Source organism: Centruroides vittatus, unplaced genomic scaffold (genome assembly GCF_030686945.1).
Source record: "Centruroides vittatus isolate TY-2023 unplaced genomic scaffold, ASM3068694v2 contig_1051, whole genome shotgun sequence".
Classification (NCBI taxonomy): Eukaryota; Metazoa; Arthropoda; class Arachnida; order Scorpiones; family Buthidae; genus Centruroides; species Centruroides vittatus.
In genome coordinates this window covers 170,427-191,337 of record NW_027120680.1, presented here as the reverse complement: position 1 = coordinate 191,337, position 20,911 = coordinate 170,427, and the positions used below count along the sequence as shown (strand labels likewise).

At 31.7% G+C, this 20,911-nt stretch overlaps 2 protein-coding genes across 3 annotated transcripts in view; both read left to right on the top strand.

Annotated features, from left to right (window-relative positions):
• The window catches only part of dysf (dysfusion), a 52,252-nt gene extending 46,303 nt beyond the window's left edge, over window positions 1-5,949 (top strand). The window contains exons 7-11 of one of the 2 annotated variants that reach the window (XM_067265798.1): window positions 538-644; window positions 1,177-1,330; window positions 1,416-2,795; window positions 4,390-4,487; window positions 5,497-5,949. In XM_067265798.1, coding sequence (XP_067121899.1) covers window positions 538-644; window positions 1,177-1,330; window positions 1,416-2,795; window positions 4,390-4,441 — 1,693 coding nt within the window. In that variant the 3' untranslated portion in view covers window positions 4,442-4,487; window positions 5,497-5,949. The remainder of the gene's footprint in view (window positions 1-537; window positions 645-1,176; window positions 1,331-1,415; window positions 2,796-4,389; window positions 4,488-5,496) is intronic. The other variant, XM_067265803.1, reaches the window with a different exon arrangement.
• The window catches only part of LOC136971397 (putative methyltransferase DDB_G0268948), a 298,490-nt gene that overhangs the window by 130,133 nt on the left and 147,446 nt on the right, over window positions 1-20,911 (top strand). The window lies entirely within an intron of this gene.

The following is a 20,911-nucleotide window of genomic DNA, read 5'->3' as shown; positions in this document are numbered from 1 at the left end:
AGTCCGATACGGGTCAGGGACAACGGATGATGTCACGTGAGAATGCGTCACGTACCTTGACCTCCTAACCTCGTCCGCTGGAGGTCGAAGCTTTGTTCTTTAAAGGGAAAGCACGCGAGATATTGTTTTGCTTATGGTATGCATGAAAGTGAAATTTGTACGAGTAAATGATGAAGGATAACGCATGAATCCCTTTCGCTTGGATTTCGACGAATTTCAATAAATTGTCTACGGCATTTCAATTTATTGCAATGAAGATTTATTTTACATGTCCTATATTTCGATCGGTCCTTATAAATTATAGAAGGAATTTCAAAGAGCTTCCTCCTTGAGTGATTAGAATTAAAGATTTTTATCGAACAGAAAGTAATTTCCCCTTCGCGTGTAGGATAATTCCATCTAATCAAAAATAGCTCTAAACAATCGCCGGAACCTATGGATGAAAGTCATTCAAACTTTTTTCTCCGGCTTAATTTATAAAAATAAAAATTAAAATATCACAAGATTAATTATTTAATTTCAAATCTTCTTTTCCAGTGGAGAATTTCATCTAGGATATAGAAAATCAAATCTTCAGGGATTATCGTGGTACGAATTGGTTCACTGTGATCATTTGAGAGAAGCCCAATCGAAGCATCGACTAAGTAAGTAATTAGTTTTTGTCACGTTGTGAGATGAAACCATAAAATTCAATTCAGCTTTGAATTTCTCTTTTGTTAGAATAACCGCTAATCTAAATTGCAGCATACAGCGGTCGATATCTTTATTGTTTTAATCACTCTTAGAATGCGATAATAAAAAACTTTGTCCGGATAAGTTTAAAGAATAAAAGATTCCCTGTACAGAATAATAACTGCCTATTTACCGCATCCATTTACTACTCACTGCTATCAGATTATGGACTGGCAGTAAGGATTCTCTCCATCTATTGTGTTGTTATCGCATGTCGAAAGACAGTTTGACTTCCCTTGACCAGAACTAACTCCATCACCTGTTCGGAATACAATCTGTTTCTGTCGGTGTCAGCCGGCGTGAAGATCGTGACGACCTTCACATTTGGTGCTCTGCCAAATATCTATTAATAAATAATTGTTTATTGTATTTTAATTAAAATGCTAAAAATAACAATATCTTTGATACTTTTAATTAATTTTATTGATTTTTATTTTCTCTTAGTTACGCAATCCGAACAAGAGAGATCTTGTATTCTTCTAATAAGATTGGAATCTCAAAGTAGAAAGTGGATTTGGGTTCACGTAGTTTTGCAAGTGAAAGACAGTTCCGACAGTTCGCAGCAACCCGTTATTGTTTGCACTAATCAAGTACTCAGGTAAAATATTTGAACTGCAATAACTGTAATATTTACACGATTTTCACAAATAAACAATTAAAAGTCACTTTATATTTGTTTTCAGTGAAAGAGAAGCGGCTGTGATGAGGGCCAACAGTTGGCTCTATCAATTTTATTCTCTTCATTCCAAAATGCACTATAGTTTGGCGTACGAAGCCCACGCTACCAGATTGCCTAGTTATTATTCTACGATGATGCCTTATCCTCATCCGACTCCATCTGGGGGTGCCATTCATCCTTCGCCTTATCATCTACCTCCGCCCGGTGCACCGCTGAACGGTTCCTCTCAGCACCCCGGTCACACAGTCCTCCAGTACGGAGGACCTCCACCACCACACGGAACTTTACCAGTACCTTACATGGCTAATTCTACAAGTTGTGAAGATTCCAAGTGGCAGCAGTTGAAAAGATCGTCATCGCCAGAAAATCAAGATTTAGATCAAAACCAGCCGAAAAGACCAAATTATACTAGAAACGCTTTTACCTATCCGCCTTCTCTAACAACGTTCGATCGCAGAATAGCAGCAGCGGTTCCTGTTCCTCTTCCTATGGCAGAGATCGGAACGGCTTCGTATTATGGACCCACCGAAATGCTCGCCACAGTTTCCCTTTCTCACTTTGGAACTTTAAGAAGTCAGAAAGAACATCAGATAACCGAGAAAGAGCTAATGGACGTTGAGCAATCCCTAACTCCTACAAATACCGAAGAAGTGTCTTTAATTATTTCGTCATCGTCTCCTCATAGATTGATGTCTGGAAATTCCGTTCTTCTCACATCCAACCCACCATTATCTTCGGTACTTTCAGAAAGTTCTCGTATTCTTGCGGGAGGTACAGAAGATCTCGGATGCCATCAAGACAACCACGACGGCCAAGATATAAGCACAAAAAGAATGTCTTTCCCTCCCCTTGATCCAACGCGATATCATTTACTCTTGACCGAAGATGCGATTAGAGGAAGATATAGTTTATCCCCCAAACCGGATTTATGGTGCACTTTCAGAAATACTCCGGCTGGTTATTCATGTTACGATATTAGCGATGCTAATAAAAACGGATATCAGTATTCGGAAAGGTCACTATCCGTACATAAAACTACTTCTTTAGCCAGAGATAGTCACCTGGAAACGGGAGAGAGTTCTCTTTCCTCGACCAGTAGCGTTTCTTCCGATCACTGTAGGGAAAGAAGGAGTCCCAGAAAAGATCAAACCGCAGAAAATCAAATTGCGTGGTCTCACAACGAAGCATTAGCCTGGAATCACAGGGAACCACCGCAGCAGGATAGTAGTGCCTTAACGAATTACGGTTCGCAGACAGAAAACCAAAGTCTAGTCTCGGGTACGACGGGGAAGAAAGTAAGGTTTGGAGAAGCTACTTCTAGGAATACATCGCCGCAGATGTTAGGAAGAACTACAAACTTCTCCAGTCACGAAAGGAATTCTTGGTGAGTTGAAAAACAGTAGCACTAATAATTCATCTAGTTCAATATATTTACAGATTTAATTATAAAAGTATAGAGTATCAAGGATACAGAATAAATTTTAAGTAATTCTTATTACTTTCTAGCAAAGAGGAGTTCATTACAGAGTAAAATAACCTTTTTTGTGTGTAAAATGATAGAACAGATTTTACACATTTCTAATTACTTTGGCAATTTTTAGCAGTTACATTTAGGCTACAGCTCCAAATCTAAGGATAAAGTATCGAAAATTATAAGAAAGAATGCACGGTATTCAATATAATAATAAAAAACAATATTTTTCTAAACAAATGAAGCAATTATCAGTCGTAATTGACCGGATATATATTTATGCTTACCTATAAAAAATAATGACTGACCAAAACCGATTAATGCGCTTTAACAATTTTCTATTATACTCAATAGAACAATTGTCTGTATACACAATAGCTATCAGAAAAGAATAAGATAGAGTCATATTTGTTTAGTCAGTACTGTAGATTGTCTGCAAAATCCTATTTTTAGATACGCGCAAAGAATGTTCGAAAAGTACTTTTTTTTTACAACTGCAACTTCATGGCAGACAGACCATTATATTTTTCCATTGGAAATTTAATGCATTAAATCAGTTATTAACGATAGTGTCACATGATATCCGGAAAGACATTATGTTAGTATTAAATTACACGAATCAACGATACGACGATTAGCCGCGAGTAAGCAAAATGTTACTAGGGTTACTCATCCACAAATGTGACCATCTTGGTTCCGATAGGCCTAACACGTTTCCGTGTTTTGCACAATCGTGTTACTTAACCGACTTGGCTTGTTAATTGCAAAGTACAGTACATCCTTGCAAGTTTTTTCCCCCTTTTTTCATATAGAATCTCGTTAAATTGGTCATTTAATGGTCTGTTAGAATAGCTGAGGCACGTTCTGAATATTACACACATATACATATAAGTGCAGACATTACAAGGAAAGTATTTAAGTAAACACGCATCCGAGACAGTGAGAGATAATACAATTTTATAGATCAGAATTCAGTAAAAATGATATAATTTTTTTAAGAATTCAAAACTTTTATTAAACTTTTAATAATTGCATATATCGTAATTTTTTATTTCTTGAAAAATTATGCAAAATAACACGTATCAAAATATTCAGAATAGGTGGAATGGACTTAGGCCTACTTAAGTGTCACATATATTTGCACGTTGGTTAAAAATATAGCAAATTTACGTGTAAATAGCACAAAATTCATGTAAGATATTACTAATTATTTTCTTAATTTAGTTGAAATTTACTCTTAACTTCTTTACGAAGTGATAATGGTGCACAAAAGTCATTACTGGTAGTATTAATGGATAAGTGCATTTAGGTTTACATATAATGCTAAGAATATATATTTTAGATGTGATTCCTCAATACCACCAGTGAAAATTATCTATAATTTTTAATTAAAACTTACAGTAGTTTTTAATAATCATCAGCGCGTAAATCCCGCAACTACTTTATAAGGACTTAATGATAATTATTTTACAAGATTTTCTTTTATTTCTTTTCAAACGGATTCAAGTAACAAGATCGGATGCCGTATCCATTGGCCATCCAATAACGCATCCGACTAAAGGATTACGGATTTTTTAGATGTTTCATACCATAAGATGCAAAAAAGTATGAAAAGTTTTAAGTATTACTAACAAATAAATCTTAATCTTACGAAAAACAATAATTGTTTCTTAAAATTAAGCGCAGAAACTACTTGTTTTAAAACAGAAAATAAGCATTTTATTTGCCAGGAATTAAAGCAATTAGCATGCTAATAGATAGACTATATATGAAAACTAAAAAGACGAGGACTTATCTGAAATATTCATCAATAATAAAGGCAATTGGGTAAATGAGGGTTGGATGGTGAACACGTGTAATCACTTTATAACTAAAATATAATGCCAAGTTATTTATATTGTGTTAGTTGAAAGCCACGCTTGTGCTGTTTACGCGCAATTACTATAAAAATAGATGAATAAATCGAATGCGAATAAACTTTTATTCACCATCTAACCCTGATTTTCCCTAATTAATAACATCACGAAAATTGCACTGTATATGAGAAAATCGTAGTTCACATTCACTTTTGAAGTACAAAATTAATTTAAAATTTGAAGTAAGTTTAATTAGTTTACTAACTATATATAGATTTTTTATCCATCTTATATAACTCTATATCAAGAAAGTGAGTATAAAAAATAACTTAGTTTTTTCCCCCTGTCGATGTACTACATACAATAGTAGACAAAATACCATAAAACCCCATCAATATATTTCCGTAATTATTATATACTTAAATAGTAAATCAGACGCATATTTTCTCAAAGATATCGATTTAAAATAAAATTATAAAAATTCGAATATTTTATTGAACTCTATTCAACCCAAAAAACGTATACAAACACAGAAAACAGGTTTCATTTATTACGTTTTGCATCAATTTAAACTGAATTCCCTCACAGTAGATTATGTTAAATTTTTAACATAGTTTGGAAAAATGTACACATTTTTTTTATTAAAAATAAAAATTAATCCAAAATATTGAAATAAAAATAAAGCGTATCTAATAATTTCTACTGAAAATAATGACGACACTAAAATTTTATTATTCTTTTCTTTTTTTTTTGAGCAGACATAAAGAAAAATGAAGCAATCCAGAACAAAATTGTGCATTAAGTCCATCGGCTGTTGGACTACGAGTGTATGACATATTGTCAACTCTTCATCATCATCGATCCATTTTCATGCTTGCATGTATATTTAAGAATTACATTTAAAAATGCGAGGACAATCAAAGGAACAAATATTATTAAAAAATATAAATATAAATATATATTTTATCATATTTCATCTGTTTATAGTGTGGATAGTGTTTTTTTCTACTGTTTTATGGGACAAGGTGGCTTATCTGTCCACGTCTCGTTTCGCATAGATTCATTCATCTGTAGGTTAACAAATTGCAAGGGACGAAAGGAACCACCAACAAACATCAAAAATATTTTCTGCAGTGTTAGCTTGTATAGGAAGGGTTATACACGGCTATCTATTTGTATCTTTATCTAAAAATAAAGAAGTTTTGAATTAATCTCGTTTTATTATTTATACAATCTACGAATCACGAATAAAATACGCGATTTCACAATACACGGATCCTATCTTTAAAGTTAAAACTGAAACTTTACAGCAAAAACGTAAACTTCGGGGTTTTCGTGAGGCGAAAGAAGTTATTTCATTCGGGCAATAATAATAAATATTTAAAATTAACAAATTTATTTTAATTATTAATTCATTACTTCGTCGTATTCTAACTTTTCGAGTTTTGAACGGGCTGATATCGGGCTGGAAACACTGGTATAAACCATTCATTTAACTACAGTAAAAGTTGGTTAATTCGATAATTCGGTATCCTAAAAATAGACAATAGTCCGGCATATTAGTATTCCGCCAATCAGGATTTGTTTGGATAAGTGGTGCGCTAACGACCCGGGCGGAAATATAATACTCGTGCACACAATACGACAATCACAATAATCGTGTGCATATATTTTTAACATATGCACACGATTATTGTGAATGTCGATTTTGCGCAATATCGTGTTTAACGCATTTGCGGGTTTTTTAATCAATCTTAACGCTGTATAGTAATGCACTGTATTGTTTAAAGAACGTGCGTAAAACAAGTCAGAAGGATAAGGCAGAATCCGCTGCGCTGATGCAAAATATATAACAACGAAGCTTTCGAAATACAAAGATATTAGTCACTAGTTCCCGCAGGTACCAGATTAACCAAGTTCTACTGTATAAACTACTATGATAAATTACTAGGTTTTTCTGACGATAGGCTACTCCTTATACTGTTTTCTATCTCTTATTAATATTTTCTTTAAATTATATTTGGATTTAATTTATTAAGAATTTTTAAAGATTTAAGAATAAACTTGTTTAATTTTCTTTAATCGCATCTACGTCAGTTCGTCTCAACATAATTTATTAAATCTTTGTCATTTCCTCAATACGCATAAAAAGGGAGAAATCGAGCATTGAACCGTCTAAAAACACAACTCAAATATGGAATTTATTATAAAATTTTTAATTAGACAATTATAATCAATTTTCTCCTGTAATATAAATCTACGTTCCAAAATAAAAAGTTTGCCTTAAATATTTTCGTAGCTAAAAATTATCAAATAAATTAAAATTAATTTCTTTAAAATATTTTCTTAATTTTTAAACAATTTATTTTATGTAAACATCATTGAATTTTGCAATTAAACTTTTGTATCGGATGAAATAAAATATTGAAGTTTATTAGCACTATGTACAAAGATAAACTAACTTATGGGTCTCTACACAATCTATAAACATCTTACAGTAAAAATATAATTATACGCTTGCTGGTAAATTCTTTTTAAAGAGAAGATTGGATTAATGGGATGCCTTCCGGGAGGACTTTCCATGAGAAACACACTCTTATTTAAGTATAACACACGTGAAGAAAACCCGGAAATCTCATCTTTAAAGAAAGGAAAAGATAAAATGTATTTTAAATAATGTAATTGCTAGACATGAACTTTAGGCATTGATAAAAAAAAAACATTAAATTGAAGTTCAAATTTGATAGAACAGGTCTTAAATGGCGCCTGGAATATCTTCTGTAGGAAATTACATTATAAAGTTTAAAGTATTTTTGTCATTTAAAACAATAATACTATTCATTTTTTCTTCTTTTCATTACTAATGTTACGCATACATTAAACATGCATAATTTGATCGTATGCAAAATTAAAAATTAGAGACAAAAGTTCTACTACTGAGATCTTAGTTACCATCTAAACATTTAATAAGGAATAGACGTAGTTGGTATTAGATGATTTTAATAATTATTTTGTGTGTTACAGAAGATGCCATGTTCAAATTTTCTTAATAGGCTTATATAAAGAAAAATTAACGTTCTAAACTTAAAAAAAGTATGCTTAATTAAACAAAATAAGCATTATTTATGGCATTTCATAATAAGGTGTGTATCCTTTACACAATGATGTGTAAGAGTTCGAATCCGTAAAAAATAGTCAATCACAAAAAATATAATGCTTTAAAGGACAAAAGACATTACAGCATTTATATTTGAAAGCCTAATGTAAAAGATAAAATTTAGGAATAATAAAAGCATTCATTAAAATGACAACAATATAAAAAATTATGTTAAGCACGTGGAATCACAAATTAAATAATTAAAAGTCACAACAATAGTAAACGTATTTCATTTTGGAATGAAAAACGACGTGTAAGTAGATAAATGTGAATTCAAATTCGAGTATATAGCGTATACACTACCACGATGCTCACACACACCGAAAAAAACCGTCGTTTGTTTTACATATATCGGTTGTAAAATGTTGAATATTAGTTATTCGTTATGAAAGTCACGATAGAAAATTCTAAATAGCTTATATAGCTTATATTGTTAATTTTCTTTCTAGATATGTATTTACTATTTTCAAAATCCATTTAAAATGGAATTTTAATATAATTAAATTAGTTTTCTTTCGAATCTTACAAAGCGAAAGTAATTAAAATCTGAGCCACAAAAAAATTACATACCTGTATTTTCTTCGAATATTGCTTAAACTGGAAGTATCATTTCTTTTAAATTTCGTTTAAAATTAATCTAGAATAACCAAGAAACAAAGAAATGAAAATAAAATACTCCTTCTGTGCATTTTACTTGTATTTATAATTATTAATTTTTCTTATTGTGAATACAAAAATAAGAACAACTGTAATGAAATCTAAAATTAAAAGTTAATAACTGTTAGGCCTATATAATTATCACAGATCCGTATAGGATATACGCAAATTACATTTATATTTTATTCTTTTATGCCTTTTATTGTACACGCAATAAACTTATTCGCATGGCGTATACACACACACGTATCCTATATTATGAAGGGAATTAGTGAATTAAATATAAATGGATTAATAAGCGGTAAACCAAAAAACAGAGACATAATTTTAATAATGCAATATTAGATAATAATTAAACCAAATAACAATTTATATTAGTTCATATTTCATTAGAATGAGATATTGTGTTACTTCGACCTTCACCTTCGCCATCAATTATGGACAGAGATTGCAGTTTATGTACGATGTCTAGGAAGAAAACAGTAGTGAAGAAATCTTTCCGAATCGTCTATAATTTTTTACTGAATTTGTAAATGTCTATCTACATTATTTAATTACATAAAAATTTCTATTCACATTACTTAAAACATTACCCTACTTACACTGTCTATATTTTAACTAAATGCTATATAGACTACAGGTTGATCCGAAAGTCAGGTAATCATGATTTTGTAAGCGGTTTATCAATTTTTTGCTAATTTGTTAGTGATAAAATATAATTGAATAGTCAACAAGTTAATTTTATAATGGTTGATTGACCTTTGGGCCACCCTCGTACATTAACATATTCGCTACATCATTACGGTATAATATTCGAGCTCGTAACTGATACTGAAGATGAAAGTCAAAGTAACACATTATCTCATCCTAATGAAATATCAACTAATAAAAATTGTTATTTGGTTTATTATTATTAAAACTATATCTCTGTTTTTATTTATTACTTGATAATCGTCTTTAATATTCGAACCTCGAAACATCGAGTGAATTTTTTGTGCACGATTGTTCGCGTTTACTTTAATATTCTTAAGCTTTAAACATTGTAAATTTGCAAATAAATATGTAGGTTAATTAGCTAAAGAATAAACTGTTAATCTACTTTCCTTTATTTATATTTAAATTCTTGATAAAAATACCCGAAAAATATGCAAATTTAGTCTTAATAATCAAGCAAGCCCACGCACGCTATTGATCATTTAATAGCTTAAACCTACTTAAGCTAATTAAAACAATTTTGAAACAATTCTTTCATATTTTTTAAAATATGAAAGAAATTATTTTAAAATATTCAACATTATATATTACTTATCTAATAAACAAGATAAAAATGTAAGAAATTTTTTCGTTTTAAAATTTTAACAAAACTTTAGAATTCCGTGTATATAATAATAATTATTATTATTAACAAAATTATAATTAATATCTAAAAAAACAGGAATCGAAAGTTGATTAATAGATTAAAACCTGTTATTTATTTTTCATTATCAGAAGAAATAAAAAAATAACTTCATGTATACAGTTTAAGACCTTTAGTGAATTTTAAGATTTGTTTTATGTTTATATTCGTAAAAACCTGACGTGTTCGCCCGAAAAATTAATAAACTCGAATTTAAAAAAATAGAGTTTTTTAAATTGCACTTAAATAGATTTAAAATTGCCAAATGATGAAGGAAGAGTTGTCGAAGGAGTGTTCTAACGATCGTGCCTGGCTAAGTGCAGTCGTAGCATTTGTCATTTGCTTTCTTCCTCGATATCTCTTCACCCCATCGCTGCAGAGTGTCGGAGTTCGACTCTATCATTTCCTCCTTCTTATCTGCGCTTGTTATCACTCGAGTAATAGAATTAGGACAATAGTAAGAGCTGGACCCGTTCTCTGTCGGCAAAGGATGACAGGTCTGGGCTATGGGAACCTTGCCTGCTCTGGGTGGGTTTCTAATGGCTTCTCTACAGTCACGTCTTCACCTCGGGTATGATAGTGTTCACATACTTGGCTTATATTGGCTATCCAGCTACAGACTTTTTGCATAAACAGGAAAACTCCCTGGAGTGGACCGAGACCAGTTGCTTTTATAATGTCATCACGACGGTTTCTTCTTTTTCAAACATTCTTCAAAACTCTTCCGATTTCAAATAGGAAGCAAATATTCAGCAATATATGTAAACTTTTACCGAACTTAAACAATTCAATATATAAAGTAATATAACAATTCCGTGCTTGGAGGGAATAATTCATCTCCCTTATTTCTATCTATAGGCCTAATAGAAGGGAATCTTGTCTTTGAAAGTTAGAAAAAACAATTTTATTTCTAGTAAATAAAGGCCTAACTTTTCAAACATATCCTCATTCACAAAATTTGCATGTAAAGACATTTATCCTTCTCTTGTTTTCTTAATTTTAACAATAACTCGGCATCTCATGCAAAGTATAAAATTAGTACAAAACACGGACACGATCGTATATTTTTTCACTCGGCGCAGTGTGACTCGCCACGCTTGTCACGCGTAATCTATTGCTTTTATGCAAAAGATAATTGCTGGTGGCTAACAGTAAAGACAAATGAATTATTCTGAAATGATCTGACAGCATCATTAACATACAAACTGCAACAGAACTTTAGTGCCAATGCTCCGTCTTTTATGAAACGGAGCATTGGCACTAAATTGATGAAGAGATTTCACACTTCCAAGTTGGCTCTGTAAGTTATATTTCATCCATAGCTCTTTTTGCACAGAATTTCATTCGATTGATTTATAAAAAAAGAAACCATCTCGAAGAAAACAGTAATTTACAAAATCCAATAGCCTATATAATGAAAACATAATAGAGTATTATATATTTTTAATGATAATTTGGATGAAGAACAAAGTGGCCCACAGCTTGCAGCTATAATACAGGAAAATTCTGCTCACTTTGAATGTCAGTTGATAAAAATACTATTAAACTCGACGCTTTATTAACGTATTAAACATACTTCTACGTCGTCCAGATTAATCAAAAAGAATTTTATCTAAAAAGAACATTTTAAAACAATACTCGAACCTCGACATTTTGAAGTTCACAAATTCCAAGCATAATCCCACTGGTTAGCGAGTTATTTTTGATTAGTGGCGATTCGCATTTCCATCAACATATACACTCGCATCCACGAAACCGCCATTTTGGAAGCGTACACCTGTTTTTTTCAATTTTCCCATATTACAGTAGAAGGATCAAGGAGCAATCGTGATCGACCGCGGACCCACCGATATGCCCGTCAAAAATAACAATCATCCGTTTCCGGAGCATACCGGAAGTGTCCGCCAATCCTTCGAGTAGGCCCGGGTCCAATCTACATTTTTTATTTCTTATAAATTTAGTAATTAATTATATGCCCGTAAGCCGTATGGAGAGAATTGTGCACGAAAATGTAGTACTTGAAAGTAAATGCTTAAAGGCATGGGTCAATTTCTACAAGACAATAAACCTTTAAATAATCGCATTATTTATCTGCTGTTAGTCGTTATCGCAATCTACAAAAGTTTAACTTTGTCTACGTCACACAACTAAAATGTTTTGGCGTCGAATCACGCTCTCGAGCCATGTGTATGATTAGAAACACAAATGTATATACTTATTTCTTTCGAAATGTCGGACGTAAATGGAAAATTGCCTTTGATTTACTTTAAAAGCTTTCTGCAAAGACGGCTTTGTTTACAAAAATATTACATCCCGAGCAAACGTAGGCAGACGAAGAATGCAACTCCAATTTTAGCCGAGAAATTAATTATACACAAAACAAAGAAATAAATTATGAAAAAACCATGATATACCTTTAATACGGTGACGTATTTTAAAAAACAGTTGAAAGTTCGGGTTTTCTTAAAATTCGCCATTATTGCGCAAAGATATGCAAATTTTCGTTATACGTAAACATCTCGTGCGAAAAAAAGTCGTCTGACTCATTCTGATTGGTCGCCGGTTGTTATAACAATTAATATAATTAAAAAACAAAATAGAACTTTTTAAATAGGAAGTTTAATAATTTCTACGTATTTAAACGTATTTTTATTTCTTAAAATTCAACATTATTCTACAAAAAAAATATAGAAATTTTTGTAATACGTAAGCATCTCGTGCGAATAAAGTCGTCTGACTCATTCTGATTGGTCGCCGGTTGTTATAGTAATAAATATAGTTAAGAAAAACAAAAACAGGAAGACATTTTTTTTTAAATCGTATGTTTAATATTTCTATATTTTAATTTGTAAAATTAATTAATTTAATCTAAAATTTAAAAATGAAATATCTTTACAGTTTTAAGTCTTTTTTTAAAATTCCAAAACAGTTGATTTTTAATTGCCTTTTTTAAGCAAAATAACGCAATAAATTCTGTTTTTATGAAGCATAGAATTTATTAAGAATTTTATTTACAGATGAATCTTTCGACATCAAATTAGTAAATATTTCTTGATATTTGATATCAAGTTATTCAAACACGAAGAATTATTCAACGGTAAGAAGTTCTTCGACAAATCTTGTCATCATTTTTGACATAAAATGAAAGAAGATCTTGCTATATTCGGGCCATCAAACATACTTTACTAATACAATGTGTTTGGTGTTCCGAATGTAGTAGTGTCTTCTTTCGTGATAAGAAGTTCTGTAGCTGTGTACACACTTTAAAATTCAAAACACTATTATACAAAGACCGTTTGGCTTCTTTTTTATTCCAGTCATCAATTACAATTTACTAATAAAGTGTGTCTGATGGCGTGAATGAAGCCATGTTTCGCATTAGGATTCCTCAATATGGAGACTTATCACATCGCTATTGGGAACATCAGTGTCATTGTTATGTTCCTAATAACATTATGATAAGTCTCCGTATATATCGGCACGTATTTAATGTTTGAGGAATCCTAATGTGAATACAGTTCGAGACAAGATTCTATAATTAAAAGTCTGTCTCTGTACAAAGACTTTTAATTTCAGTTTCTCCCCAGTAAAGAAAGTTTTAGAAAAGATTACATTTTGAAAATTTTAATTTAAGTTTAAACATGAATCAAATATCAAAATTACATTAACAGTGTAGTAACTCGATCATTTATTCCGGGTTTTTCCCTTTCTCTTAACGGCAAAAGTACAACCTATAATTAGAAAAGACATAGAAGACTCGTTTCTAACAACAAACTAATTGCAACTTTATTCTAACTTATTTTAAAAAGAAACAGAGCCTTTAAGCTGAATTCAAAATTCAAAATATGTCCGGCATATTAATAATAATAATGCTGCTGCGGGAATAAAATAGACGGCTTAAAAAGTTGATCAACACGAAGCAGCCCATAGGGGTCTCATTAATTTTATATATGTTGAAGCATTACGGATTGTTTCTCTGCGCCTTTTCGGCCTTATTTTAATATTCGAATAATTTATTAGGATATAAATAATTGGAGAATGTTTATAATAATAATGACTTTATGAATGATATATGCAAAACACGATTAAATGAATGATGGAATCATTTTAGAAGTCTCTGCAGGTTATTTCTAGTCGAAAATCTTTGGTTTATCAAGGAAATCCAGACAATTTGATAGGTTTTGCGTGTTAGAAAACCTATTATAGTGGTATATAGGCTAGCATGCCCTATATAAATAATATTGTGCATATTCTAATAGCCTAAGTTGATTTATGAGCGAAAGATAAATTATTATCTTTCGCTTGTTTTTCAAACGTTAATGTAAGAAAATAAAGAAAAGCACTTATTAGAATTTATCGTGAAAGGTGCAAACAAACTTTGTAAAAATTATTTAATTTTCGATTCCTTTCTGCTTCTACTGTAATAAATTATAATTACATCGACCAAACTGCCATCGATACAAAGACAGAAGTGCCAGCTCATTTTTTATGATTGAAAGAATACAAATGACAGGTTTGTTATTCAAACAAGCGCGAATCTTCTGGTGCCCAAGGACAAATTTTGAGACATTATGTGACAAACAAGCTAATAAAAGTAAACAGGTTAATCATCGGTTGTGACAAAAATTTCCACGTTAAACTAGGTCTTTAAAAATGAATAAATCCGTCTACAATGGCTATACAGGTAAAATTATAGCATAATTTTATTCGTAAATTTTTTTTTCTTTTAATATAAACCTACATAAGCACGACTTGTTTTTTTCATTAAAAATTAAATGAATATTATCTATTCATAATTTTTAATTCCTATGCGCCGTCCATTGTCCATTATATATATTCGTAATTGAATAATAAAATTAATAAATGTCCCGAATGTCGATTCAGTTTATAGTTGAAGGATAATGAAAAGTCTAATGAGATTTAACTCGAGTTACGACAATAAGACTGTTTCGTTGCCACCCAGCATCAACGCCTGACCTAAAAAGTCCCATTTAAAGCATTTAATAGTAAAATAATCCAGCTAATCATTTCATAAGTGAAAAATTGAAGACGAAGAAAATAAATCATCCAAAGACAAAGACGGACAATTTTCTGACAAGAGAAAGACAACAGGTAGGAATCTTGACTGATAACGCTTCTCAGCAGGATTTCCACATCAACCATATTTCTCTTCTTCTACACCCAGGGAGTCGAACCTTCCTTCAAACCCATTTTCTTATTATTTATGGAGAGATATGCTCTAAATTCTTCTACGGTCATCTGTCATGTTTACCCCGAGGATAATAACTGATCGGTCCTACGAAGATGAGACCCGCCTCTTGCGAAGGAGGAGAAGCAAAGAAGATATTTCACCCTCGTGAGAAAACACTTGATCTACTTTCTCAGACTTTATCCTGATTATTAAAAGAAAAAAAAAAGGATAAAAAGGGATAGATGGACAACAGCCAACCGAATTACGTAAATTGTCTTGATTGATTAGACAACTTATTTAATAAAGATACAAAGTTCGATAAAGATGATAAGTAGGTCGATTATTGATAATTTCTTTCTTAATGTTGATGAATTATTAAACTTCTTCCGTTTCTTCAAACGCATCCGATAACCGCTCGTCTTTAACAAACAAGTTTCTTTATGTAAATCAACGCATTTTCTGTAAAGTTGACTCAAATATAGTAAAAACAGGCTTCATTTCAACACAAGAAAATTTCTCCAGTATCAGTCTAAGGATAACCAAGATAAAAAGGCTACTTTAATCTGTCAACCTTTCATTCCCCTTTACTTCCAACCAATTAAAAAGGAAAGAAAAAAAAATGAGGCCAAGTGAAAATAGAACCATAAATCTCAAATAAGGTTATTTAATCTGTTTTAATTCTTATTAAATATCATATTTATTAAATTTCGTTATTTGTACCTGATGTCACTAAATTACTTTTCGTTTTTCACTTGTTATTTCTGATAAATATTGGGCGGAAATGGTATCTAATTAGCAGAATCCCACTGGGTGGAACGTCATGCATTATTCAAAAGTTCTGTGGCTAATACGTCACTAAATCTATCACCCCGCTGATGTAAGCTTTCGATATTAATTAAGCGATTTGTTCAGTCGTTTTATTAATGTCTGGTATTTCGGGTAAACTGAAATTTTCTTCCAGGAATACATAACGCAGCAAATATTTATTTAATCGAGTGATGAATGATGATTTTTTTTTCTGTAATTATCGAGAATTTGAAAGAATTTAAGAATTTTTGACTTATTAAATTTCAAATAATTTTTCATCGTCCTGGATAAGGGAACAGCGGCATTTTTGAGCAAGTTGTTGCTCCGTAGGACAGGTGTATCTATCTCGACAAGTAAACCTATAGCCCAAAGCGATGTCTGAGATTTCTTGACCCGCCCCCGTACTACATCAAAAATATATATATAAAAAAAATCTGCTTTCCTTATAAGCCCTGAAACAAAATATTACATCCTAGTCTATCAATAACCTTTGACATTAATTTATTGAATTGCGGATGTTGATATAACTGCTCCAATTATCCGTCACTTCCTATAAAGACATCTCTGACAGATTATCAACTTTGGCGATTGACGATAAAGACGGGGGGAGTGATCGATTCGGAAATATAAAATTGGTGTTTCTACTTTTAAATTAAGTTTCATAATCCCGAATTTGATAAGATTTTTGCCAGCAGAAACTCAACCCTTTTGCCAATTTTACAACCATATCTTTGATAATATTTCGAGTTCCTTCGGGGGAAAATGTTATAAAACGTACGCGCAAGATTACTTTCCTAATAACTTTCTTATGAAAATTTTAAGAACAAATTAAATTTGGACGCTTTCCAAATGCATTTCACTTTATGATTTAATCGCGGACTCAACCTATTATTAAATAAATTGTTTTTTATTTCTTTTTTAAAATTATTTTCCGGGACACACAGCTTCCTTAGTTTAAAAAAGTTGGAATAATTCCAAATTATAGACCAAAATATTTTTGGTAATCTCGAATAATTTTTTCCTAAATCGTCTATAAGGATTATAAAATTGTACGATTTTCGTTCGAGTAAACATTGAAAATATAATTCTAACAGAATATTTAAAATCGATTATATTTATACGAAAGAATCCCGACAATCTAAGTACATAAATCATTCTTTAGAATACTAATTCTATCTCTTAAAATATATAATCCATTTATCTGTGACTTAAGACCAATAAAGCCGATAATTAGATAGAGATAGCGTAGATGAAAAGGGAGAAAATTGGTTCTTAAACAATAGAATTCCTTAATAATTTTTCTATAACATTGGTTTTCAATTATCTTCCGACGAATCGATGTCGGATCTTTTACGAATGAGCGATAATCTACTTCTATCATCCATCTTCACTACGCAGAAACCCAATAGCGCACGAGATAAGCTGATTATCTCTGTATAACTTAACAGAATGCTAACTTAAACAATCGAATGTTGCGTGTTTGGTCGACGTTTATCAAGTCCGGGAATAAGGAATGCAGCATCCTGGTCAGCTTTCTAGGACGATCATTTATTATATCTGCGTATCCTTTCTGTTTTTCACCCCCAAATACGATCCCCAGTCTCTCTCTATCTAATGTACAATCGACAGCTAGGAAAATAGCCCGGATTTTTGTCACGTGGTATCATATTAAGGCCAAGGTTTGTAGAGAAAGTTAGGAAAAACTGTTTCGATCTAAATACGTATAGTGAAATTCCATTCCGAATAAGTTTCTGCGATTAGAAATCTTTCCACTTTAATTAATACGTTTAAGGCAATTGAACCGCGTTAAAAACGGGGATAGTTTGTTCGAGATATTTTGCAAATCAATCATTCAGATTCCTACAAAATGCCGTTTTTTAATAGTAATTGTGTATAAATAAGAAACGGTACGTGTACACCTATGTTTTACATTGTGTTTTATACCTCATTATCTATAAATATCCAACACAAAAGGTGCATTCTCTTTAGTACTTTCCCTTAACGTAGCTTTATCATTTTGCTGTCTACGTACACACAAACGTAAGAGAAGCATTTGTCGAGACACTGCAATTGTGTTACAGTTTGAAAGAATATAAAAACAAACAAAATTGCATACTATTTAAAGCTCACAGAACACTATATTCAAGCGTGTCTCCATTAATCAAAACACCGGTCATTTCGTAAGTTCGCAAATGCCAGAGTGCCAACCTTTCCGTAACCCGTGTCATTTCGAATAGTAATAATAGCTTCCATCACTCGATAAGCATTATAATTTATTACGACTCGGCCGTAAATATCTTAAATAAGGATCTCGCAATACGTTTCGCTAGCGGGTTTCGAACAGAAAATATGCCGGAATAATCCAAAATTTAACACGCGTTACATCACTCGAATTTCGTGAGTCGAGTCCAGCCTTTCGCATCCAATTTGCTAAAACTTTTTTACGCATCCTCTAATGCAAATGGTAATTGCCACACGCCGAAGGCACTTACCGTCCTCCCTATTTAAAATTAAAGAATAAACTAGTGGCGCCATCTGGTTCGTCCGATAACACTTTAAATATTACCTAATTAAGTTAAACATTTACTTAATCATCTTCGTCGTTTAGATTTCCATTCGTAAAAGCTAATACATTAATTTTAGTCGCAGCACGCCCGTCGCATATTCAATCATGGGTCCTCTATTAAAATTATGCACGAAAGCCATAACGAATCGATCGGAGGCAAAGATAATCCTCTGACAAATATAATTTATTATTATATATTGCCTAACGAAGTATTTATCAACAAAAACGTAAAGCATTTTACACATAGTAACTTATTTCTCTTTGTTTCTAGCACAGCACTTACGTCTCGTAATGTTTTCGCCATTCCTAATATCCCGCAATCGATTATCCACGGCGAAAACGGCGTGGAATTGGCCGAAAATTTACAATGTCAATTATAAAAATATATTGGATAATTATTAATAGAAATTCGACCAGAAAAAAAATTTTCTACGGAATTTTTCGCTGGAGGGAAAAAATCTGCAGAAAGGGAATTTAATTTCTCTTTTAAGGAAAAGTTTCCATTTGACAGAACTAAACGTGAACGTTCTGTCATGTTTTTTAATACGTTTTGCCTCGTATTTCACTATTATTCTCATTGTTATATGTGGTAGTTTACAATGTTTTATTTGAGAATTCTACAATTAATAAACATTATTTTTTATGGCAATTCCTGTATGTATATATGTATAAAACCCGAAAAAAGAAGGCATTAAAAAGTTTCTTAAGAAGTTATAATTTAATAAATTCTAGTTACTGCAATAGAACGTAACCGTTTATAAATTCGCGGAATAGCTGATATTTGTAAAACTATATTTTAGAGTTTAATTAATCCCGTTGTTGGCTCCTACAAGTATTTACCAAAAAATGATAAAAGCGATCTGCTATATTCTGTGGAAAATTTCTAATGCACCGGCAACTTTTCCCTAAGGTAAAAAATAGACTGTTTGTTGTATATATATATAAAATTATACAGTTCTATATCTAGAGAATTGTTAAATATTTTTATTTAGGAATACAGCAAAAAAAAAAAAAAAGAAAAAAAAACTCGAGAGTTAACGTATTTTTTCTAATTTTCTACAAATATATGACACCGAATTTTATAAACTTTACAGCATACTTTTTGGACACGTAATGTAGAGAGCTATGACGTAGATATTTATTAAAAATATACACAATTTTTGACGGGTTGTCACGATTATTAATGCGAAGATAAATTAATTACGATATTTTCAGAAGTTTAAAGGAAAATCCGATAAGAGTTGTATCGTTTCTAATTAAAAACTTGGCTATTTTTACCGAGTGAGTTCGAAATTTGAATGTTTCGAATTCAGTTATACGATTACTCTCTCGTGTCAACTTACAATTTAAGACTGTATATGCTTTTAAAAACGAGGGAAAACGTAAATAAGTAACAAAACCCGGATCTACAACCCACAAATAGCCGTCGACCACAATAAAGGGCATACTAAGAAACTATGACACGAACATATTTTCGAAATGACTGATTACGTCATTACACCCTTAGTACTGGCTATTGAATAGAAATGAGCGAGTGTACTTATCACGACCCACGCAGCTTTATTAAAAGACTTCTATCTTTATTTCGATCGTTGCTAATGAATAATTCCAAATTTTTCGCAACGTAATAAGCATCTTTTAATTAAAAGGACAACTGACCCAGTTATGGGAGAGAAAGGACTACTATCTAAATTTAGACAAGGAACCGGATTCCAAATTCCATCTCGCATCGATCGACCAATGCTAGGACCTATCGAAGGGTGGAGTAAGATTTAGAGCTGGCTCGGGATGCTTCGGTGCTCCATTGTTTTATTAGGACAAGGTTAAAAATGTATTAATTGTGTTTTATTAATAACCATTATGTTAATGGGTACACCGAATGGAATGTGTAATTACCTGTCTGAAAATAATCAGTTTTCGATAAAGAAATTCTATACGTTCGCATTTCGTGTTCGGGTGATAAATTAGCGGAAGTCAAGGCAAGTCCTTCGTATCTCTACAGATCGGCTTTCGGGACATTCATTTCCATTTCCTATTATTGTTACTTTCGGAAAATAATTGATTACCATTCGTTAGCCTACGCTTCTTTTAATCAATTTGTTCAAAAATTACTGTTAGATTTTTAAAATTAAATATACATAAACTGCAATACTGATCATAATTTTCTACCAAATATAATTCGTATTTTTTATATAGCCAGTATATAAAGATATACCAGCATAGAAATTTATCAGTAACGATCGTTTTCGGTCCAGTCGAGACCATAGAATAGCAGAACCTAAAGATGGACTAGATTAGACCGAAGAAATTTGTTACTAATTAAGATGCTTCATACTTCAACTACTTTATTCCGCACTATAGTCGAACATAACCTTCTAATTGGCAATAAATGAACTTTT